At 44.9% G+C, this 23,658-nt stretch overlaps 1 protein-coding gene across 1 annotated transcript in view; it reads right to left on the reverse strand.

Moving 5' to 3' along the window:
* The window catches only part of FRK (fyn related Src family tyrosine kinase), a 292,029-nt gene extending 269,253 nt beyond the window's left edge, over positions 1–22,776 (reverse strand). Inside the window, exon 1 of the mRNA XM_069607862.1 lies at positions 21,720–22,776. Coding sequence (XP_069463963.1) covers positions 21,720–22,156 — 437 coding nt within the window. The 5' untranslated portion in view covers positions 22,157–22,776. The remainder of the gene's footprint in view (positions 1–21,719) is intronic.
* Positions 22,777–23,658: the final 882 nt, after the last annotated feature.

Consider the following 23,658-nt stretch of genomic DNA (forward strand, 5'->3'; position numbering starts at 1 on the left):
TTGATGGTTTGGGAGATTCTGATGGGAATATTATCTACGGTGAAGGATTGATATTTGGCGTCAAGTTTGCCCAGTGTAGATGGGGAGCCAACAAGCAGTAGTTTGGTCTTATCACTGTTTAGACAGAGCCAGTTCTCCGCCATCCATGATTGGATGGTGGCATAGATCCTATTGAGTGTGTCCAGGTCTGAGGTGTAGTCACCTGACAGAGGGATGAGGACCTGTGTGTCATCTGCATAGTTTGTATATGAGATGCCCAAGGAGTCCAGAAAGAGAGGCCTTGTGAAGAGATTGTAGAGTGTGGGGGCTATGCAGGAGCCCTGTGGGACTCCGCATTTGATGGAGCTGGGCGTAGCATTGGCGGAGTCAGAGAAGACCTTCATTACCCTCTCTTGACGGAACGAGGAGATCCTGTTGCATGCTTTGGCCGAGAAGTGGGCTGAGTTTGTGAGATGGTGGCATAGCGTTTTGTGTTCGACCAGATCGAAGGCCGCAGAGAGGTCAAGGAGCAGGAGGAGAGCTGGTTTGCCCGCATCTCTTAGGCCGTCTATTTGATTTATTAGGTCAAGTAGTGCCGTCTCGGTACCATGTCGAGGGCGGAAGCCCGACTGGCGTAGGCCGAGGAGGTGGTTGTCTTCAATAAACTTTTGAACCTGCATGTAGGCTGCTTTGTCCAAGATCTTTAACAGAAAAGGGACGGTTGTGATGGGACGGTAGTTCCCTGGGATGGAGGGGTCGATAGAGGGTTTTTTTAGGAGAGGTTTGACCCAAGCTTCTTTTAGAGAAGTCGGTACATGGGATGATTGGAAAGAGGCGTTGATGAAAGCAGTGATGATAGGAGCCAGGGCTGGAGCGCAGTCTTTGATAATGTGGTAGGGGCAGGTATCTCCCTTGCAGTTAGAGGGCTTAATAGATTTAATGAGTGCAATGACCTCAGGTTCAGTCATGTTCGAGAATTCAAATTTAGGTATTTGACTGGGAACGTCTGGCGATTGGGCTGGAGGAGCTTTAGTGCGATCAAGTAGCGCTGATAGTGCTTTTTGGTGCGCTAGGATTTTGAAGTGTAGGGTGTCTAGCTTGTGTAGCATGGCTGCTTGAATTTGGTTGCACCAGGTTTCATCTTTAGTGATAGTAGAGGGTGGTACGGATGGGGATTCCAATTCCCTGAATATAGCGAAGATTTCCTTAGTATCAGAAATGGCGTTGCTAATCCTGGTGTTATAGGAGTCTGCCTTAGCCCTTGTAGTGGCTATTTTGTAGTCTCTGGAAGTAGACTTGAAGGCAGTTTTGTTTGTCTCAGAGGGGTGCTTTTTCCAGGTGGTCAGTAACGCTCTCTTCTTTGTACGGAGATCCGCAAGTTCTTGTGTGAACCAAACGTTGGAATGTTTAGTTTTTTTTAGCTTTTTTAGCGATGAGAGGTGCAATGGCATCTACCGCTGTGGTTATCGCTTGGCTGAATGTGCTGGCTAGGATGGTGGGATCGTTTGGGAAGGGGGATTGAAGAGCTGATGTGAGCAGATGTGGAAGGAGCGAATCCTTTGTTAGTTTTTTAGAGCTCCTTGAGAGCCCTGCCGGCAGAAGGATGGAGGGCCTTGCAGGTTCAGGTGAGGTGTCGACGTGAAAGTTGATGCAGTGGTGGTCAGACCATGGGATGGGGGATATGTCTTTGAGGAGGATGGGGCAGTTATGTTGTGTCACCCAATCTAGTGTGCGTCCTTTGATGTGTGTGGGTTTAGTGAGGGCTTGGATGAATCCTAGCAAGGCGAGCGCCTTTTGTAAGGATTGGGCGTTGTGGTCCTTGGTGTCGTTGAGCCCTAGGTTCATCGCCATCATGTTGATGTATGCCTTATGTACCCGAGCCCCGTAACCTGTAACGTGACCTATTGTTATTATTATTATTATTGCATTTGTATACAGCACAACACGCCCATGGGCCGCAGTGAGCTCACAGACAAACGGTATAAGTAACACCAAAAGGTATCAAGTCAGCAGAAAAGTCAAGGAGCCAGGAACAGAAGCCAGACGCTGACACACTAATCCTTAGTGTTGAATAGCAAGGTTTGTATAGCTTCCTTGAAGCCTGGCAAGTCTGTGATCTCTTTAATTTCACCTGGAAGAGAACTCCAAAAGGTTGGTGCACAGACGTCAAAGCAAGTACCACCAAACGTAGTCAACTTAAAGCACGGCACAGTAAGTTACCATTAGAACGAAAGGAATGCAAAACAGGTGCCTTCGGAAGACGCTGTGCCAGATAGGCAGGTGCGTGATCCTTCAGGATTTTATATGTGAGAGACAAGATCTTATGAGATATCCGATGGCAAAACGCTAACCAATGCAAAGACCTTCTAGCCTGCGTAACATGCTCTGTTCTTGCCAACCCACACAGAGCTCTGATAGCTGCGTTTTGGGCCAGTTGTAAGATTTTAATATTGCATTTAGCTGTACCCACCAGGAGGCTATTACAGTAATCAATTCTGGAGTTTACCAGAGCCGTAGCCAACATAGATATATTGGCCTTGGAGAGGTAGGGCTTAATCTGCCCGATCAATTTGACCGTATATGCACATGAGGACTTGACATGAAAAGCGTGTTGCTTCATAGAAAGACCTGAATCCAAGTATACTCCTATACTTTTTTACACAAGGACTGACCTGGATGTTACAATCATCAATCTTGTACTGTGTCTACTCAGGATCGGGTTTCTTTATATGTTGACTGAAGACCACCAACATAAGCTCTGTTTTACCACCATTAAGTTTCAATCAATGAATATATATGATTTATCCTAACCACATCTGCCTCATATTCCCCTGTAAGCGCTAGGAATATCTGGGTGTCGTTGGCATATTTGGTATAACCAACGCCAACGACTTCTAGAAGATCAAAAACTGGGTGCATATAAATGTTAAACAAGATGGGGGAGAGACAAGCTCCGTGGGGCATGCCACAAGTCAACAATTTGGGAGGTGATTGAAACTCATCAACAGCAACTCAGGCTTGTCGTGGGCCCAAAAAGGAGGCCAGCCATGAAATTGCCAGTTCAGAACAATTTACAAGTGTTCTCAGTCTCTCTAGCAAAAGGCCATGATCCACCAGGTCAAAATCCGCCAAAAGGTCCGGCAACATAAGTAAAGCGACCTGAACATTATCAACTAGACTGGCTCGCAAATCCAACATGGCAGTCTATGTGCCATGGCGAGTCCAAAATCCTGACTGACGAGCACTCAATAACTCATGTCTGTGTGTTCTTGGAACTGTTGATAGACCACTCTGTCAAGATTTTATTTATAGAAAGGAGACTTTAGTGATGGGGCAGTAATTGCCCACAACCACTGGGTGTAAAGATTATTTTTTTCCAGATAGGAGATATTTATCTATACTGTAACCAAGTAAAGAAGATTCCTTTTTATAGAAAAAGGCTACTGGTCTAACCCACCTTACCACGGTACCCCAGAATGCTTATGAGGAATTTGACTTGGTTTTGAGGGCCAACAGAAAATAAGATGGTTCCCAAAGATGATTTTCAAAAGGCTATTTGTCCTATCAAATAACTCAGTGATGTCTCACAGAGTGCATGGTGGTGGCCAAGTTATGGGTGTCTATAGCAGCCCAAATTGGAACATTCCTGTTCTCTTGTGTTTTGAGCTGAAACCATGGCCTCCCTTCAAGTCATGTTTTTCAGTGAATTTCTAAAGTTTTTATTACACAAGTTCTTAACAATGTATTTGTCAGCACATATTTTTATTTTTACAAAAATAAATATTGATCAACACAAAAACACAAACCCCAGGATTTCTACTCAATAAAGAGTTGTCCAATGATTGTCCCCTGACAAAAAAAATGGCTGTCCATTTAAAAATGGATTCCACTGGATGCAGCCAAGGAATACAGCCATAGTTCTTTTAATTTTTTTTTTGCTGATGATCTAGAATAAAAGCCATCACTGCACACCAATAACCAGCTCCAAGATGCAACTGTGATCAATTGGCATTACCTCCACGTTCCACAGAAGACCAAACACCTAGGAGCAGGATCCAGTAGAAACCACAGGTGACTGGTGAACACGATTTGCCACCTGTAGACTACAGTCCGTGTGTGGTTTTGGCAAGACAACTGTTTAAGGCTGGTCCCAGACGTCGAATCTTACTTCCTTTGTCTATTTGCCATACGCAGAGTCAAGCGGCACATGAACTTTTGAACTGTTCACCTTGCGTCACGTTGGCCAACTCCCTCTTAAAGGAAAATGTGAACAAGAGGCTAAGTCCACATCAATAGCAGTGGGATTAGCTGGCATGATTGTAACGCTCATCCGGAATGCTCAGTTATTGACACGCAATGTCCTTATGCAAACAGCTTTTTGTTCTCAAATGCAGCGAAAAAAGGCTTGGCAACAACATTTTTAAGTCGTCCCAAATAAAGAAAGTGGAATCATGAGGCCAAGCAGCCCGAGGTAAACCCTGTGGCCATGATTCACAGAACGTTTTCCAGTGGGGGTTTGCCATTATAAAACACTTCTGTGAATTACGCCCTGTATGTTTACAGACAGCAGATATGAATCAGAAAGCCACACTTCAAGGCCACACCTACCTTGGACCCTCAGATAAACTTGGGTCACTTTTTTTGTTTCCAACAATATGCAGTTTGCGCTCTGGTCCGGTTAGATATACATGAGACCCGATTCTCCTGGGAAAAGGTATTGGCGGAGCAAAAGTCTTGATTTTGTTTTGTTCTTTACCGCCATGCCACGCAGAACGACCCCAGGGCGCAGAATAATTAGAGGAAAGACTCTTATACGTTGGTAAAATAGCAGAGAGTGAAGCGTTTGTGGCCAACATCTATGCACGGATGTATGTCTCTACGTCCGCTGCATTCACTGAGCCACATTGACTTCTCCATACCTTAACTTCTACTGTCCTTCACTTCCCCTAGCACTTCTCCATTACAGGGGAGACCCTCTGTAACCCCTTCTTTTTTTACCCTATATTTTACCTTTCGCGACCCCTTAATTCCAACTCTAATCTGCAGTTATTCTGGGCATTGGTTGATTACATATGCTCCAATTCCCTTCTAATTATCTTGCTAAGCGTTCTTGTGTTGAATCCGATTGTTGACAATGTTTGTGTATTCTTAGTATATCAGCATCTTTATTCCTTTATATCAACCACCATAGTTTAGTCTGAGCAGACACGCGTTTCGACCTGAGTGGTCTTTCTCAAGGCTAAATGGATCAGTTGGTCATATGTGCTTAAACTCTAATGTCTTTGATATAGATATTGTTCCAAAGGTCAATCCTGTCGCTCCCTTTATTGAGGTCCAGGGGCCTTGCTTTTTTAAAACTTTTGTAACCCAATACGATAATGGCAAGTCTGTCTAGAACAGTGAGATCTGCTGATCAAGGTCCCTTTCTTAAATGCTCCATGATGAAATGTATAGTCCAAACATGTAACACTACTGAGACTGTTCCTTAAAACCCAAAGCAGATGTGCTGTAGTGTGGCAATATTGCAGTAAAAAGATTAACATGTGAATTCCTGCAAAACACCTCATGGAACCCAAAGTTCCAACAGAGAGGAACTGCCTTTAACCATATGCAACATGATCCACATTATATAGAGTTGTGTTCTTTCAGGGCTTGATGGTAGATTTATTAATATATAAACATTTGTCATATCTGGTTGAAATGGTGACGTATGTGAATATACAACTGCAACTGGACAAAAAATGTGATGTTATTTTTTTGCCAGTCCGATGACTCATTACACTGACAGACCAGTTTGTGTAAACTGTCCGTGGCTGAGTTTCACCATAAACAGACCATTTGGGTGAAGCCCTACAAGTCTGTTCTGTAATCTCTGAGAAAGTCTTGCCACCTTCTTCAAAGGACAGGATATACCGTAGTGGGTAGGGAAGGGAATAGTGCTTCAATAAAAAGCCTGGCCAGGACAAAAGGGAATCACACCAGGGTTGAACGTAATGAAGCATTTTCATGCAGGCAGACAGGTGTGGAGGGAGGAGTAAGGTAGCTAAGGAGAGGACTTAACAGCAAGAGAGGGGTTCTGCCATCTTGGGATTTCCTTGGTCTCCCAAACTCCCTTTGCCCCCTGCCAATTTCCTGCAGACAAAGCATTCTGGGACTGACATCACTAGGTAAAGACTAACTTCACAGCTGGCAGTATTGCAACCTTACAAAAGGCTTGGAATGTTCCAATCGCCTATGGCAAAAAGGTCTTTTAGGTGGGTAGACTCCCCCTTTGTAATTGAATCATCTGTGGACATTATGTGAAGGAGTTTTCATCTAGAACTGTATTGGGTGTAAAGTCTTCCCCAAAGTCCTCTTTAATAAGGGTGAAAAAAAAGACTTCCAAGGAAGGAAACATTTCTTTCACTCAACCATTCCAGATGACCATTTAGGGTGACATGCTGCCTGGACCAGGCCTGCATGTATCAGAGTACACTGGCACCCAGAACTCTGCCCACTGGATGTGGCAGCCCCTGTGTGTTCTCTCTGGCAAACATCCTGGCCGGGAAGTGCAGAACAAGGACTCGCTTCATGCCTGGAGACTCTGGGTCCTTCCAACACCAACCAAGAGGCCAATCAACAGCTCTAGGCTCTTTTTCACACACCAAACCACTTTTGAGTCGACTATCACTTACAAGTCATTTTTAAGCTGCTGTAGGCACCTCAGAGCGGTCTTTGACACTAACCATTTTTTATCCACTTTCGAGCTGTTGAGGCGCCGACTCGACCATCACCTGCCTCTTCTTCACCCAATTTGAGGCAATCACTTCAACAGAACAGCTTCTCAACGCTGGACTGCATTGAGCCGATTCGACCGTCGTGATGCACACGATCTGTTGAGAACAATAGACTCAACAGTCTCGATAGCGGGCTGACACATTGAAAAGTGCCTAAAAGCCTGTCTCAATGTTGCCGTCTCAATGTTGCAAGTCTAAAAGGTATTTGAAGTGGTTGTGACCCTCTGGCCTGCTTTAGCTGGCCCAAGTGACAATTAAGACACCACTCCTTAACTTTGTAAAGAATTGTCAATGAACTTGACTTTAAGGCTGAAAATATTTTTGCTGAAAATATTGCCCGTTTACTGCTTTCTTCAGACCCAGAGTGCTCATTTTGATGTCAAAGTCTTCATTATCTGTGTCTTCTTTTTACAGTAGTTGGGTGGGAGCGTTTTTATAAGTTGTGTGTATTTTCAGTTTGTCTCTTATTTTAGACATTCTTTTTGTTTTGGTACCCCAGTCCTATTGGCGTTTTGAAGCGTATAGCCTGCACTCAGCCATTGCCACCCAAACAAGCAGAAGAAGTACACTATTCCTGCTGTGCCGTTACATTTATTTATTTTTTGCATTTTAGAATGTTACAGGAATTGTTTTATATTTCTTTTTAATTGCGTATTTATAACGCGCTTAAACTCCCAGGGTTTCTAAGCGCGGATCCGGGGATCGAACCTGTGTTGCTTCGTGTCGTCCTACTTCCAAGGCGCGCACGTTGCCGCTGAGCTATCCTCCCAGGACACCCACTGCACAATTGAAGCCTTTCCCATTCCGTATGGGCATTTGTTTGCCCGCACGACGGTCAGCAAACAACAAAAGCATAGCACCATGCATTACAAAATGGATAAACCCCCCCCCCCTCCCGCCAAGGCTGCGGCTTGTACAAGCGATGAAGACAAAGGCAAAATTGCGTCCAGCAGTCACAGCCGGCGACTTGGTCAAGCAACGAGGACAACGGCTAAAATGCGGCCAGCCAACCAAGCAATCGCCAGGGAACGGAGCCCAATCTGCCTACCGCTGCGGCCAGTGAAAAAATGAACAAACCAGTTGCAATTTTAAACCATAATATTCCTCGACTGACGTGGCAGCCAGTGAATGTCCAACAAAAACCTCACTTTTGCAACAAAAAATGTGCATCATTCCCGTACCGTGGCACGGCGTCCCTGAAAACATTTGCACACAATCACAAACGCAGACACTGCCATGGCATAAGTATATATACTACCATGTGGCGCGGCATCCCTGTAAGTGGTAAAAGCCTTGAGCAGAGGCGGTTAGCAAACAACACACATAAATACGTATCATGGCGCAGCCGATGGGGCGACCAGCGACTGCACACCCGCCTCTTTCCCATACTTACCGTTCGAAATGGGCGCCAATGTGTAGATGATCAGGAACACAGGGTCCGGAAGCAGGGAGCTGCTGGAAAAAGAGACTCCCGCCTTACATGCGTCCCCCGGGAACCTGCCTGGAAGTCAGGCCCTGGGGGACGCCTCTTCCGCCTCCACTGGGGAGGAAGAGTAGAGGCTGGCCACCCCCCTGGAAGGTGGTGGCCAGAGGGGACAGTCCGCTATGTAGGCTGTCCCTCTAGCATCCCCTGCGGGGACCGATCCGCCTCTTTGCTGGTTTACTAGTAGCATAGCACGGTGTAGGAGATGTAGCCACTACTCATCCCAGTAGTCATGTCGTCACCAGGGTGAAGGGAGCTGGAGTGAGGTACTCCTCTCCCTCAGACACTGTACAGATTCCGAATCCGCATGATGCGTTTGCGCTGACACAATGGCAGGCACACGCAGAAGACATTTCCGGGATCCATGTTTTAATTCTCCTATAATCCAGGCTTTCAAAAGAGTGACAGCAATCACCACAGTAAACGTTAAAGGTTAATGCCAGAAAGAGCAAAACGCAGGACAGTTACTGAAGTTGGTAAACAGCAGCCCGTGCTTTAATCGGAATAAAAAGTTGAGGTGAGTGCCATGTTGTGACCCTTTCTCCAGGGTCACGAGGTGGCCATGTGGCCCGGGGAAGGCCCCAGGATCAGAACTGACAGTAGTAAATAATAGGAGCGCAGCATGGTTACAAATGCAACCGTCTTTGTTGTCCCTCTACAATCTTCTTTTCTTCCCTGGCTCTTCTAGTCCCTCCTCTTCCTCCCTCACCCTGTGTCGAGTCCTTCATTCTGTCCTTAAAATCGTGCCTTCATTTAAGGTGGTCTGAAAACAATATTTGGGATGTGCGGGGGGGGGGCAAGAAGCACAAGTAAAGAAGGTATATTTTATGAGAGGAGTGTCCTTTGTAACTACAGGAGTGGCCTAACATACTCAGCTGAGTTCTCTACTTCAAGATATACCACAGAAATATTATTTAGCAGTAAAATCTCAATATACAATATTTGTATTCAAACAATCAAATCAAAATAACTAAAAGGTAAGTTCCATACCTCTTGCTTACTGCAGAGCTATTCCGGTGCTCAGAAAATGATAAACCAGCTAGATAGCTCACATAGTTAATGTTCCTGCTAAATCAATCTGGTAGTAACATGTAGGAGAGGGCACATCTCACTCCATCAAAACAACAGAAGACGGACGGATGTCCAGTGCTCACTATCCCAGTTTATCCCCCCCACCCTGCCCCAAAAAAATATACATGGAAAATGTGCCCTCCATTTGGTGCAGGTTATAACAATTCAAAGTTATTTTCCTTCTAGCAACACTCTGCATGGATCAGGGACATGCTAATGTCTCAGATAAGCTCCTTTCCCTTCCAGACAGGTGAGGTGAATCACTGCTTGAGAAGCAGCACGCAGGAAGAGGAGAAAGAACCGGTCCATGGTCTCTGGGGCACAGGCGGGGCGCCGTCTTGGGTTCTGCAGAAACCTATATATAGATCGGAAAGCGGCTAGGAACCCGCTAAGGTCCTGGGAGGATAGCCTCTGGTACCTGGCAGTCTACACCCTGCAGGTTTTTAACCTTCAAATTGGACAATAGTAACCGCTATTATGTCAGCGCTTACAAGCAGGAGGGTCTGGCATAATGTGCTATAACCAAACCCGATATTATTGCTACAGGGGTGAAATGTTCAAGTTGGAAGCTACTAGCCATCAATATAAAAAAAGTGACTTGCCACCTCACTTCTCTACATATCCACAGCACACCATTTCTTACTCGACAAAAGTCAGATATCAATCGCCAATGGCTAGCAGCGAGTGCACACAGAACCTTCATCCCTGTTTCCCTTGTACCATTCTTCACTGGACCCCTCACCCTATCACTTGAAGGTATTAGATGTCAGACTTCAAGGCTTCTGTCCTGTTAGGCTTTCAAACACACATGCAACCCTGGCTATCCAAACTAGGTAATACTCCACTCCACTCAATTCATTAAACTCAACTAAGTTGAGAAAACCTCTGGATATTTAAGCGCGTTATAAATACGCAACTAAGACAAAAAAAACAATTAACCAACTAAAAAACAAACAATTCCTGTAACAGCGCCTCGATGGCCCGTGGGCTGTGTGAGCGCTTTAAAAATGCAAAATAAATAAATAAAAGTGTCTTTTATTCATAAACAAATCAAAAGCAGCTCATATTTAAATGTGATCAAAATGAATGCACGAGACCAACAAATGAATGTGCATTCAAATTAATAAGAATCCATCATCGGGCATTTGGAAAAGAATAGTGTATTGTATTGATGAAAAAGTGCATAGCGTGGAACGTCACTGGTGCTACAGCCTTGCCATTAACAGGACTTCGATAATGAATTCGTATAGAAAATAGTACACATAGCGGCAGTGAAAGAGTTAAGTCATCTCTCAGAGCACAAGCACAAGACAGCAATGTTTTAGAGATATGGGCCACATTAGCAACCTGCATGTGGGCGCTGGCCAATCAGGCAGCCCGGAACGTGGGCTGTACTGTATGGTACAAGCCCGCATTCCGAGCCTCCTGGGCAGCTGGCGTCCCTTCTCTTCCTCCCCGCTCCCCAACCCCCTCAACTTTTCGCGAAGTTCTCTCTATGGGTGCTAAGAGGTTTCCCCTCCCAAAAAATAAATACAATTACCTTTGTGGAGCAGCCTGCCATCGCGCACGGCTGTCTATGGCGATATGCCCCTCGGTGGCAGGCCGACCCTGTAGGTAACGGCACTGCCAACCTTGTTAAGGGACCCTCGCTGCGCTCGGGCACTTAACTTGGGCAGTGGCCCATTACCTACAGGGTCGGCCGGCTGCCTTGGGGCATATCACCTCAAGATTATATGCACTCTGCAGACTGTGGGCCTCATTACGACCCAGGCGGAATGGGTTTAACGGCGCCGGTAAAGTTAAACCCATTCCGCCCTATTACGAGGTTCCCTTGCAGGACCCGCTATGGACATCTGATCCCTATGGGGGCTCAAATGGGAATGGGGATGTGTTCTCTGAAAGGGGAAATACCGGGTCCTCCAAGGTTGGAATGGCCCGGTATTTCCCCCATTCAGGGACCACAGACCCGGACCCGAGTTTGGAGGCAGCCATGCCCTTATTTTTTTTTTTATTCATATATTTACAAGTATATACAGAAATAATATCAGGACCAAATTCAGAAATTACAGAAGGAAAACATATATAAAACAAAAAAAACCTAAAAGAAATCATTATATACATTCCAGATCTTCTCATACAAAGAAAGCTTACATTTCAATTTATAAATCAATTTTTCCGTTCTGGACATGCATCTCCTGGACATATTCCTCAAAAGAAGGAGGGACTCTCCCTTATTAAGGGCATGGCTGCCTTCAAACTCGTAATGAGGCCCTGTATGTGCTAGATGTGAAACCTCATTGCTAGAATCACAGTAACCCAGGGACATGTTCCAATGGGAACATGCAGATACACTGGCCTAGGGCTTTGCAACAGCCTTTTTTTGAGGGACTTTTCTTTTTTCAAGAGATCGGCCGTATTACAGGACAGTTCGAATCTGGTACTCTCAGAACTCCAATGGTTGTTGCTCATGAGTAAAACAGAGGGCAAAGTAAGCTAAGTTTTTGCACAGCCATCCCTGAGGTGTAGGCCCCGCCAACAAGTTGTGTACAACAGGCATAAAATGTCACTTCCCACCTCAATTCTCCAAATACACACGGCACAACATTTCTAACTCACCAAGAGCCAATTATCACTAGCCAGTGGCAAGCGTCCATTTTGAGGCCCAAAGTAGTAGCTGGCATTGTATTGGGGACAGCCTGTGCCTTGGTAATGAGCTGCATCTGTGCGAATCACAAGGCAACTAGAGAAAAGCTGAAAGCAAAGGATGGAAACACTTGGATTTAGGGGAGACTGGGCTATGTCCCCTCTGCAGAGAAGCACACTCAAATCTGGGCAAAGGGTAAAGTAGTGGTTTAGAGTGAGCGAGAGTGTGTGTGAGAGTGAGTTGATGGTCAGAAAAGGGCTGCTCTGCCAGCATGAATGTGTTTTGCAAAGCATTTTACAGAATAACATTTGGTCTTCAGAAGGCCAAATGTTATTACCAAATGTTACAAGTTATTTGCACAGTCATCGCTGGTGTGCAGTCCACCCGGGACATGCTGAACACAAGTATTTTAATGGAGACGGTGCAAGGGTAGCCAACAGGATGTATTTGTATGTTTAGCAACTCACCCAGAGAAAAGCTGAAAAGTGAAGGATAAAATGAATGGTGATTGTGCTAGGCTGGGCTACGTCTCGTCGGCACCGGCACAAAAGCACATATTAGCAAAGGCAGTGTGGTTTAGTAGTTTAATCTAGGGCTGGCATTGACAGCCCGTGCTTCTCCAAATGTTGTGGACTGTGACTCCCATGAGCCCTCGCCATTCACTATGCTGGCTGGGGCTGATGGGAGTTGTCTACTAAAATATCTGGAGAGCCAAAGGTTGCAGCCCCCTGCTCTAGACTGCTCATTTGTTGTAGGTGCTGGGGGTTAAGGATGTGCATTTTGGGGCTCTTTCATGGCGGCAGAAACAAACAAAACAAGCATTGGCAATGACAACAGTTTGAGCTTTTGTGTAGGCATGGGAAAGGCACTTACTAGGCACAGCTGCAGTGGTATTAAGTGGCCATTAATGGTAGCAGCAAAATGGTGCAAGTAGCAGGGCATCTGATAGCAGTGGCAGGCAAATGCCTAATACTTATATGTAAGCAAAAACGGTTGGCTTTGCCTATACTTGTTTTTAACAGGGCTTCAGTGAAGGACATGCATAGGGCTTATAAATCGAGTGACTGGAGGCAGACCTGGTTAAGACAGTATTATTACACCAGCAGCAGGGTTGCAGCTCCAATTAGGTCATTAACTTTCATAAGGCTGCTTTGAAAAAAACACTGGCAGGCCCTTCAAGTGCAAAGTTTGATGGTAAGGGTTGATTAACGAGAGCTCAAAGAGCTCCCACGAGGAGGTGTTTTGGGTGGGCAGGGGCAGGAACTTGGTGGGAATGGCAATACGCATTAGCCTGCCCTTGGGCAGTGAATGAGTGGTGTCAAGAATTGAGGGAATTCATCCATTCTCCCCAAAAGAGAGCTTCCCGCCCCCTGTGAGGCTAGGGAGGTGAGTCCACTTCACAACACCCTTTCTAGGAGTTGAGCAAGTGGGACCTCACTGGGAGAGACTTCCTCTTTGGGGACAAGGACTCCCGTTCCAATGTGGAACTCCCGGATGGCCTCCAATTGATGGCTTATATGGACATATGCAATATACCAAACTGTTATCAAACTAATGAAGATAACGTGAAGTCTCCAGTAGATTTCAAGGAAGAGGCTGAAAAAGGATGCCAGACCAACAAGTGCGAGAGAGGTCAAGAGCACAGCGAAAGCCGTGAGCAGACAGAATGCCGTGAGAAGACAGAGATCTCTGACGGACAGAAGTCCATGAGCAAACAGAAGGCCGTGAGCAGAGAGAAGGCCAAGAGCAGAGAGAGAACGAAGACCAGAGAGACGCAGGGAAACCTCTCTGTGCGTAAAGGAGTGGAAGTAGGTTGGGCTCTGGGAGAACACTGAGCCGACCTGCAGCAGAGCTGCTCAAGTGTGGAATCAGAAACGCTGAGCAACCGGTTTGCGACAGCGGAAGAAATCCAAGCAAGGTGGAGGAGAAAGAACAGTGTTGGCAGGACCAAGGAATCAAGAGTGGTGGGCAGTCTGCCCATACAACAGTGCCGAGACCATCTAGACGTAAGCAGCTCCCAGTCTGAGTCACGGTCCCCACGACGTCCCAAAGACGAGAACAGCACATCCAGGAAGGAGACTTTGTGGAGAGCAAGTAGCGGAGTGGCAACGAGAAGGAAAGAGAATCCAAGGGCCTGAAGGTACCTCTGATGTTGCCCAGGTGCTCAGAAGGTAAAAAGGAGAATGGGAATACGGAAAGCCAAGTGGGACTCATAAGTCAAGCAAAAAACATTCCAGTACCAACGGGAAAACTACTGGAAAATATACAGCGAAACAGAACTGTTTGAGTGAGACTAGAAACACTTGTTTACAGGCGCGTTATAAATGGCTTATCATATTACATCATAAGAAGAAATACCAAAACCATGGAGTGGTAAAGAAACAACAGTGGAGGCTCAGCACTTTGGGGAAAAGGCAAGGCCCACCCATGTCTCCAAGATAAGAAAGAGAGCACAAGAAAGAAAGACACTTGGGGAGAACAAACCTGTGAAGCCAGGACATCCAGACTCATACATGAAACTGCACCCAGGGAATGGGGAAATGGTCATTGGAACTTGAGCTACTATAAATGAGAGAAGAAGAATGTAACAGAGATTCAAGAACCCTGCAATGGGGGAAAAGAAACCTAAATATAGTAAAGCTGACCGGGAAGAATATGGACAATAGAAATACCAGTCCCCTCTAAGAACTGCAGAACTTGATAGAGTGGAGGACAAGGGACTGTGTTCAGGTGCTCTACTGAAAGGGGTAAGAGAAGTGAGAAGAAACTTGTGACAAAACATAAGCACCAGGAGAAGGGAGTTATTCTCCTGACCTTAGTTATAATAGTCTGAAGGTCAGATAGCTTAGAATAGGACAGAGGACGTATTTATTTCTGGACATTCATCCAGACTAATAAGCACCTTCTTTTGAAAGATAGCCAGGAAACACCCCATAGTTATACAGATGCCTTATTTTACTTTAAATAAACTTCACAGTGAGAACATGCCTTTACCGCGTCCGTGTCCTCCTTCTGATCCTCGATAGTGGGTAAATAAGCAAACAGCACCTACCAGCCTTGTCTCCCTCCTCAGATGCCATTTCTCCCCATCTGTACTCTAATTAAATAGATTTTACTTATAGGTGGCGCAACCACTAGCTACTAGCCCAGACTAAAAATGAAGGAACTGAATTCACAAACAAATTCTCTGTGATCATGAAGCATTGCCTCGCAGCATTTCCAGCCATCAATTTCTGATTTTCCAAGTAGGTCTAACAGAGAAGTCATTTGCAATATAGAGGATTTCAGACTCGCAATGGCTGCAATCTGCAAACACCTGAATAATCGCAATCACTTGGAATTTACACATTAAAGGGGTGTTTTGCATTGCTTTTACACATGTCAAACCCGGGTAATAGCTTCAGCTGCTACTATAGAGTCATGAGAATGCAAAAATACCTATATTACATTTTGCTTTCCCCTAAATATGGCATCTTCTCCTTTGCACAAAAAGAGACAGCAGCACACATTGCAGCATGCATATAGTGAAAGGGAAAAAAGGCCATCAGAGGTGTTTTAGTGAGGCCAGGCGTTGCTCTTTCCTTCCTTTTTGTGCATTCTCCCGCTTGCGATGTGTTATAGTCACTAATGAATACAAAGTACAACACCATACTGGTCAGAAGACACACTAATCAACCACACTCACCTTAAGCTATCTTAACGTGCAAGCCTGATTGGCAACACTCCTGCAGGGGCCTGCGGGTGCCCTACATTGATCCGATGACCCAATGCCAGTGGCAGCTCCAAGTCTACAGCCCTGGGCTTCCATTTCAGAAATCAGTACATTCTTATGCTTTCTTCAATCGATTCAATTGCGATGAGGCAAGCCTGAAACTCCCACAATCCTTGAGGTTGTTAATGTGGGGCCCAGGTGACATGGGCCACGTATTATCTGACTATACTACACCGTGATGTATTTCATTTGCATACCCCTTGAGCTCCCCACTTAGTAGACTGTGACAGAAAGGAAGGTCAATGTATGTGTACGAGAGCCGGAAATCCTCATTGGCACATGGAGGCACCTGCCAATCAGAGAGCCATTGACATGGGTCGCCTGAAGGAAAACTTAGCAGAAGCCAAGGCCCTTTACTGTGGCCTTGAGGGAGGAGGACGTGCCCAGGCAGAGAGCCCTTCTTTCCAAAGGGACAACCATCGACTGTTCCCTGGGGGCCACATGCTTAGTTACCCCATCACCTCGAACAGCTAAAGGGGCATGATGGTCTAAGCTTTCACATCAACAGAAGCCCACCCTCAGAGGTTCTATAAAAATGTTATGAAGCAGTTTCCAATTCTCTCTCATTGATTAAAAAAATTGTGTTCACCATCACAGTGCTTCAAATGAAAAAAACGTTCTCGGGCGTTGCCCCACGACAGTTTGCGCAACACAGTATCTCTTCAAAGAACCCAAGCCTGCTGATTTGCATAAAAGCAAAGAGTATTTTGGGAAAATATAAATACAATTTGAAACATGTTTGTTTTAGTGATTCAGCAGGAAAACCTTACTGAGAGTAATGAAAGTTGGATTCTGCTCTCTTTTCATTGGTCAAAATACTCACTCTAACTAAAATAATTCTGTAAATTGCAAGGCATATACAGCAATTCGGTCACATTCTGCAGAGTAGGGGAGGTTTGGGCTTTTTCTGCATTCCTTCTTGCATGCCGAGTCTTCCAAAGCGCTGACTTCTAGAGGGTGAGAACTCAGCTTTAAAAAAGATCTGGAGTTTCCTCGACTAGCCGTAGACCTCGAACGGCAGCACCCCGGCAAGACAAACTTTGACAGAGCACTTCACCATCTTATTCTGTCCCCCCGTCCTACCCTGCACCACAGGACAAGTTACAGAACATTCCAAGGACAGGAAGGAATGACGCTTCTGCCAAGGAACAGAAAGTTGGCTGACACTGACTGCATGCAGCGCTAGCCATAGAACTGGGTCTAGAACAGTACATATTCAAAATAATGACATGGTATCAGATATCCTCGTGTGGAAGCGGCTCGTATGCGTGCATACAAAGACACATGTGTGGGCCCGTGCAGCTTGCATACAATGGAGTAGGAAAGGGAAAATGTGCAATTGCGTTTCAAAGCACCGAAACCCCCTTGCACCCTTGTTTCAGCTGTGCATGCATAAGCCCACAAGTGAAAACAGACACAACCCTTAAATCAGTGGTCTCCAACCAGTAGACCGTGAGCTACTGGTAGCTCGCCTGAGGCTTCCTAGTAGCTCTTTGATCAGACCCCAAAATGAGCACTGTGTGTTTAATTTGGTGTCTGAAGTCCCTGGGACTTTTCCCCCACCCCCTCCCACTCCTCTTCCTATAAAGTAAACAGTCAAAAGCTGTGTGCACAGTGAGAGGATGGGCTTCATCTGGGCTTGAAGGGCTTGGGCAGCGTCCCAACATGGTGTTAACTATCAATAACAAAAGTAAATGGCAAATGTGTGCTGTGGCCATTGTCACCAAGAGGTGCAAATGATGGCGGATTAGAAAGGGTCTGGGTGCATAAATCTGCATGCTGTGTAAAACAAAGCTGGGGCTGTGACCGTTTCAATCTCATTATGTTTCTTTAGATTTATTTCAACCAGCATTACTTTGCATGCTGGTAATTGTAGACTTTCAATAAGAATGGGGGGAATAAAGATACAGCTGTAATCGTTTTCTCAGCGCACGTGGGTGTGTGTAGAAAAATAACAATCCGTGTGAGTCCCAGCTTGCAAGAAAAACGGTACATCTCGCTGTGTGTGTTTATGGTAAAACTGTGAATTATTTTTTATATTTTCATATATTGAGTTCCCTCTTTTAAAGCTCTAGTACCCAAACTGTATTAAAGCTTAGGATGGAATATAGCGTGATATGGAGGCGCCCACCTCTATGGATGTCCCAAAACAGGAATTCAAGCGATAACTGCAATTTTACATTTGAGTAAACATGGAAAACTACTAGCTGCACTGCATACTGGTGCTTGTCCACTTACATTTATAAAACTAAACAGGTTTGTAAAGTGACATGCCTATCAATACCAGCACTTAAGAAACCGTAATGTGAGATGTTTTACGAAACGATAGTTGGAATTAAGTGGGAAATGTGAGCAGTGGTTTGCATATATATATTTTGATATGCACAGTATTAATATAGCTTAAACCTAGTTACTAAGTAACAGAGCACTGTGCAAAATAGGGTGGTGTATACTGGGTGAGATCATAGAGGGAGACATGGGATGGGAGAACAATTAACAGGGCTGATCCCCTTTGGCTATGTGCACAGATTGGGAGATCTATAGATATCTGTGGGGAACCTCTACACATGTTCAAATTCTGGCAAGGGATGTCCAGCCTTTCAATACTGGTCTGAAATGGTGCACTTTATGAGCACTGTTTTTGTTAAAACAATTCAGCAAAACATATAATTTACAAGTAATTATCTAATACATGAACAATTCCAATATGTCGGAGAGTTGCATGTGCAAGCCAATCATGGTCCATTGGTCATGTACCAGAATAACATGATTCCTGCAGGGAGAGGCAGCGATCCTGTGAGCTGTTCAGTTTGATACTTCCTCTTCGCTCTAAATGTTAATTTAAAGACTTGTATGTTGTCTCGTGTGCACGCTACAAGTCACCACTATAAAACTGTTTTGTTCCAGTGTATAAAGAAAATGTGCATCTTTCCAAGTTAAAGTGGGAATACAATAGTAACATTGATAGGAATTTTGCAGTATTACACACAAGTTATGAAAATCATTTTCCAAGAGGAATTTGTCTGCGATTCTAAAAAGTAGGTAAACTAAATGCTGTAATCCAAATGCTGTTACAGACCCGTCATTCAAAAGGTGCTAATTATTTGATGAAAAACAAATGCTCTTTTACAGATGGTGCAGTTGTGAAGGCCGCAGTGACTCCCATGGCTGAGTGTGTTGTAAGCAAGTTTAAAAACTGTCCTGAATCTATGTCTGCCATGTCCGGTGTGCAATCACTATGGCTAAAAAGTTATCCGCAATATCAACCAATGTGATTGCCTGTCTCTGTGAATCTGCCTTTTTCAGACGAAATTCCGGAAATCAAAACCTTAATCCTGCCTGATAGCATCTGAGTGCTGTTGCTGCTTCAAGCTTTACACCAGATTACTGTGCACTGGTGGATAGCATGCGGGTTAAGCCTTCACATTGAACGTCCCGATTAGTTTCCTACTTCTGATATGCTTTACATTTTTTAGGAAACAACATCTAATAAAAAATAATAAAATAAATATGTTTTGGAAGTTATTGATATATTAATATCACAGTAAATATATACAGTATTCCTTTTTTATATGAAGAGCAAATAAACTTCTGAAAAACATCTTGGTTGAAATTCTCAGACTCATAGATATCACCAGCCTAGTAGCTCCCGCCTATTGGCCATTAACTGCAAGTAGCTCTTCCCAACAAAAAGGATGGAGACTCCTGCCTCAAGTCAACTAAGTCATCTTCTTGACCTTTCCGCCTGAGCCACCACAGCACACCTTCTGCCCATCCCCATTCCTGGAAAAGGTCAATGGCATCACTAGACCATTTTCCTGAGATGAAAGAAAAGAGGCAATTAGGTCCTAAATAACAAATCTAAAGAGATAGGTGAAAACACGTAAATTATACACAAAACAGTCAAGCATATTTCACCAACGCGGCCTGCCGAGAACCCAGCCTTCTCCGTCTGAGACCGAAGATGACAGAGCCCACCATTGGGATGAAGTGACATAGGGATGAAGGGCTCAAGGCACCCCAACACTACCTCTCACTTTTCTAATGGTTGGGGCTGTGCACCCCAACATTCCCCCAGAGAAAATCAGGATCTACCCCCGGAAAGGGCAAGAAATCAACATGTCCAAGAAGAGCTAGGTTGAAGCAGTTCACCACTTCGGGGCCTTCTTGGATTGGCTAAGAAATTATTTAGGACAGAATGCCAGAAGCAAAAAGGAAGTCTAGGCTGAGAACACCAAAAACCCAGATGAAGGAAAGAGCTGGTTCAGAGAAAAGCCAAGTCTTTAGAGAACCCATTGGGAAGCCGATAAGGAAAACAGGCCCTCTAAAAAATATAAAATAAACAATTGCAGGCTAGAAACATAAAAAACCTATGATTGGAAAGCAAAGTCAGGTCCTAATGCCTACTGGTTATATGAGAGAAATCTATATTAAGGGGAAAATTCCGTTATCTGGCAAAAGTGCAATTTGATGACTGCCAAAATCAATAAACCCTCTTTAAGAGAAACCAGGGTTGACCTTAAAACGAAGTGTGAGCCTGGCATGAAAAATGGTTCCATTTGTAGTCTCATGACAAGAGTCGACAATAGTGAAAAAAGTCACAATCAAATAATGGTCGCAGATAAAGACTAACACTGTGGTGTGTGGAATGGGAAAGCCGCCCCCCACATTATGTTAATTTAATTATAAAAAGGAGGAAGAGAAACTTACCTGCTGAAGGTGCTAACAGGCAGGTCTACCAGGTGAAGTTTAAATAACTTAAAACAGAGCAACGGACAGGTCTAACAGCTCAACTCCTGTCTTTGCCCCCACCCAGATTAAGAATGTATTATCCTACCAACAGAGCCTCCAACGAAAATGAGGTGCTGTTGGACGCAAAGCCAAATCAAGTCAAGTAATGCAATAATATTTGGCCTGCAATCAAACGGATCTTCGACTCAGAAGCACGTTGAACCAAAACCATTTTTTATTCACTTACACACTTTTGTAGTGAACTTTTGTGATTAAAAAAATATATTTTCTTGTCCTACTACTTAATCTTCTATTTCTTATTTTTTAACTATCTGTATGGAGTTGTCCTAGGCTGCAACATCCATATAGCAAAGATGTAAATACATGTACAATGTTTTCTGATCCATCAAACGGCTGATGCTAAAAGTTGTTGATAAACTGCAATCAACCAGGAAACAGGGAAGTAATTCCAGGCCTACCAACCAATGCTATAAGGAGTCAAAGGCCTTTAACAGTGTCTATGGATCACCAGAGTGGTAATAACTGTTACCATGAAATACAATTGAAAACCTATCACATAAAAATGCATACTTGCCAACCCTACAGATTTAGGCAGTAGACTACTGCTTTTGAAGCAGGCCTACCGCCTACAGATTTCAGTGACAGATCCTACTGCTTTTTACAGTGGCAAGTTATGTATGTGATTCTAAGGCAGGCTCCAGGAGAGAGCATGCAACACATTAATTAGTCTGTCTGTACAGTGGACTGGTAGGTGATTACTTTGATTGCATCAGACCAATCCGCTGACCTGACAGCTAAGTGACTCTGTCCTGCACTCTTGCCGGTACAACCTTTAGGTGAACCAGCAGTGAAAGCAAGTGGAAGAGTGTAACACCATGGCAAAGCATCTGCCAACAATTTGGTGTTAGCATTCAGAATTATACATTTTTAACATTTCAACATCTTTCCATGTTGTGCTGCTTGTATGTTTTGTATTTTCCTGTGATGTCATTGTTATGGGAATTATTATTTTTCAAACTTGAAAAACCCTACATCTTTTTGGTCACAGAATGTTGGCAAGTGTGAAAACGTGCTCTTTAACAATTGTATCTACAATAGGCAACCTACAGGGCCTTATATCTCAAACTCCTCACATGTGGCCCAGTTCAGTGACAACCAGACCACACCATTCTCAATTTTCCTGAAAAGTATTTCCCCAGCAATGCCAAGAAATGTAACGGACGCGTGCATGTTTGTACTTACGTCTCGGCTTCGATGCTCCCGAAAGGAGCGACGTAGTTGGAAGGGATGTAGCCCACGGATTTGTTTGCTCGGGGGTTGATGGCCCTGGCTCGCCACCAGCCAGCCTGCTCACAACTGAGGATCTGCAACTTGTCCCCGGCGCGGAAGCCCAAGTCATCATCCGTGCGTGCCTGGTAGCTAAAGAGGGCTACATGCACGCTGCTGGACACAGAGCTCCTTCGACCGTTTGACGCAGCAGATAGAGTTTTCTTTGCGACTGGATTCCCTTGAGGAATAACGGGGGGTTGCACATTGTGTGTGGCAAATCCTGCCACGTGAGGGTTGGGTATGACAATGTCCTCCTGCGTGTATTTTTTCGCAGTGTTGCCCGAGGTTCCAGGGCAGCAGGATTGGCAGCACTTCGGGCAACAGCAGTACTTCTGGCAACAGTTCCCCATGCTGCTAGCCGGCTGTGAGCTCGGCAAAGATGAAGGTTTCAGGATACTGAATTTTGAAATGTAAAAAGGAGTTTATAGGTATTGCCACATCAACTGGCTTCAGCTAGTCTTGTCTTCCTTCATTCCTCACGTTTGTCAAAAAATAAATAAATACAAAATTATTAACAACAGAGCACCTGTTAACCAAATCTTGTTAAAAAAAAATATCCGCGCCCTGAGTTGGGATCGTGAGATATCGGATCAGCAGAGATTCCCGAGTCCGAGTGGGCAGAGGCACGGGGGCATACCAGGGAAAGCAGCGACAGTTTTTCCTTCCATTTTCAGAAGACGATTATTTGGCGAACAAAGCACACAAAGCGCCGGTTTCGGTTTTCCTTTCTTTCGCTTTAAAGGGGGGTTACAAAAAATGTGCGAGCCAAGTCTTTTGCTGATTAGACTGCCTTCAGACGACCATCTCCTTAAATCCCCCCCGAAACTAGTTGATCTTGTCTTTGAAATAAATCCCGTCCTCGCTCAGCCCGGAGGGAGACAACCTGCGTCTGTTCTTCTTTCCTTCCGCCCCTTTTGTTAATGATTGAGAGCTCCGTCCGGCGTGCGTGTTCCAGTACCTGAGACATTCTGGTTGAAGGGATTTTTTTAGTTTTCACTTCCTGGTTTACACATCCCTCCCAGTGCCGTGACACCGTTGGCAGGGAGCCAGTGCAGCGAAGACATTTAAAAATAAAATCTTTCACCTTCATGACTCCACCACCAGACTGATTTGTATGATTACCCCTGTGGGACGTGTGCTTCAAGATTCATGCGTGACGCAGCAGCAGGTGCATTCCTGAGAACTTTAGGATTTGCCTCGCCCACAGATTTGTGGGTGAATGAATAATCCAATTACTTACCAGCAATGCTCATGACACCTAGTTCTACTTTTCCTCGTCACAGTACTTTACTTTTGAGGTGCCAACCTTTGACAGGAATATTTTTCCAAATAAAAAGAATTCCAACTCTCTGTCTGGAGATAAAACGTCTTCCTTCTGTCACAATCCTCATTTACCTTTTCCCACAGTGCCGTATTAGGCAAAGTAGGCACCGGCCTATGGGCCCTACTCCTTTTAGGGCCCCCGCGACAATGTATCAAAATAAAGCAGTGCAGAAAATTAAAAACGTATTAGGAGATCATTTGCCTATGGAGGTGGGGGGGGGCGACATATAAACTGCCTAGGGGCCTCCACAGGGTTTAATCTGCCACTGTTTTCCCTCATAGGATTATGTGCCCTAGCATCTCCTTCCAGTGACGTAGCTGTGCGCCCTGGCAGTGCCCTACTGCCCTATGTCCAGTGGTAGGCATAGCCTCAGCCCCCACCCTGACTAACTAACTGTACTGGGGCCGACTGGGTGGTGTAAGAATGGACCACCCTGCCTCCGACTCCCCAGCTCATGTCAACAGGAACCAGGAAGCTCTCTCTGCTTCCTGGTTCGTCTCTGCGTGAAACATGGGAGCTGTAGGCCTG

Source organism: Ambystoma mexicanum, chromosome 4q (assembly GCF_040938575.1).
Source record: "Ambystoma mexicanum isolate Mex_15411 chromosome 4q, UKY_AmexF1_1, whole genome shotgun sequence".
Taxonomy (NCBI): domain Eukaryota; kingdom Metazoa; phylum Chordata; class Amphibia; order Caudata; family Ambystomatidae; genus Ambystoma; species Ambystoma mexicanum.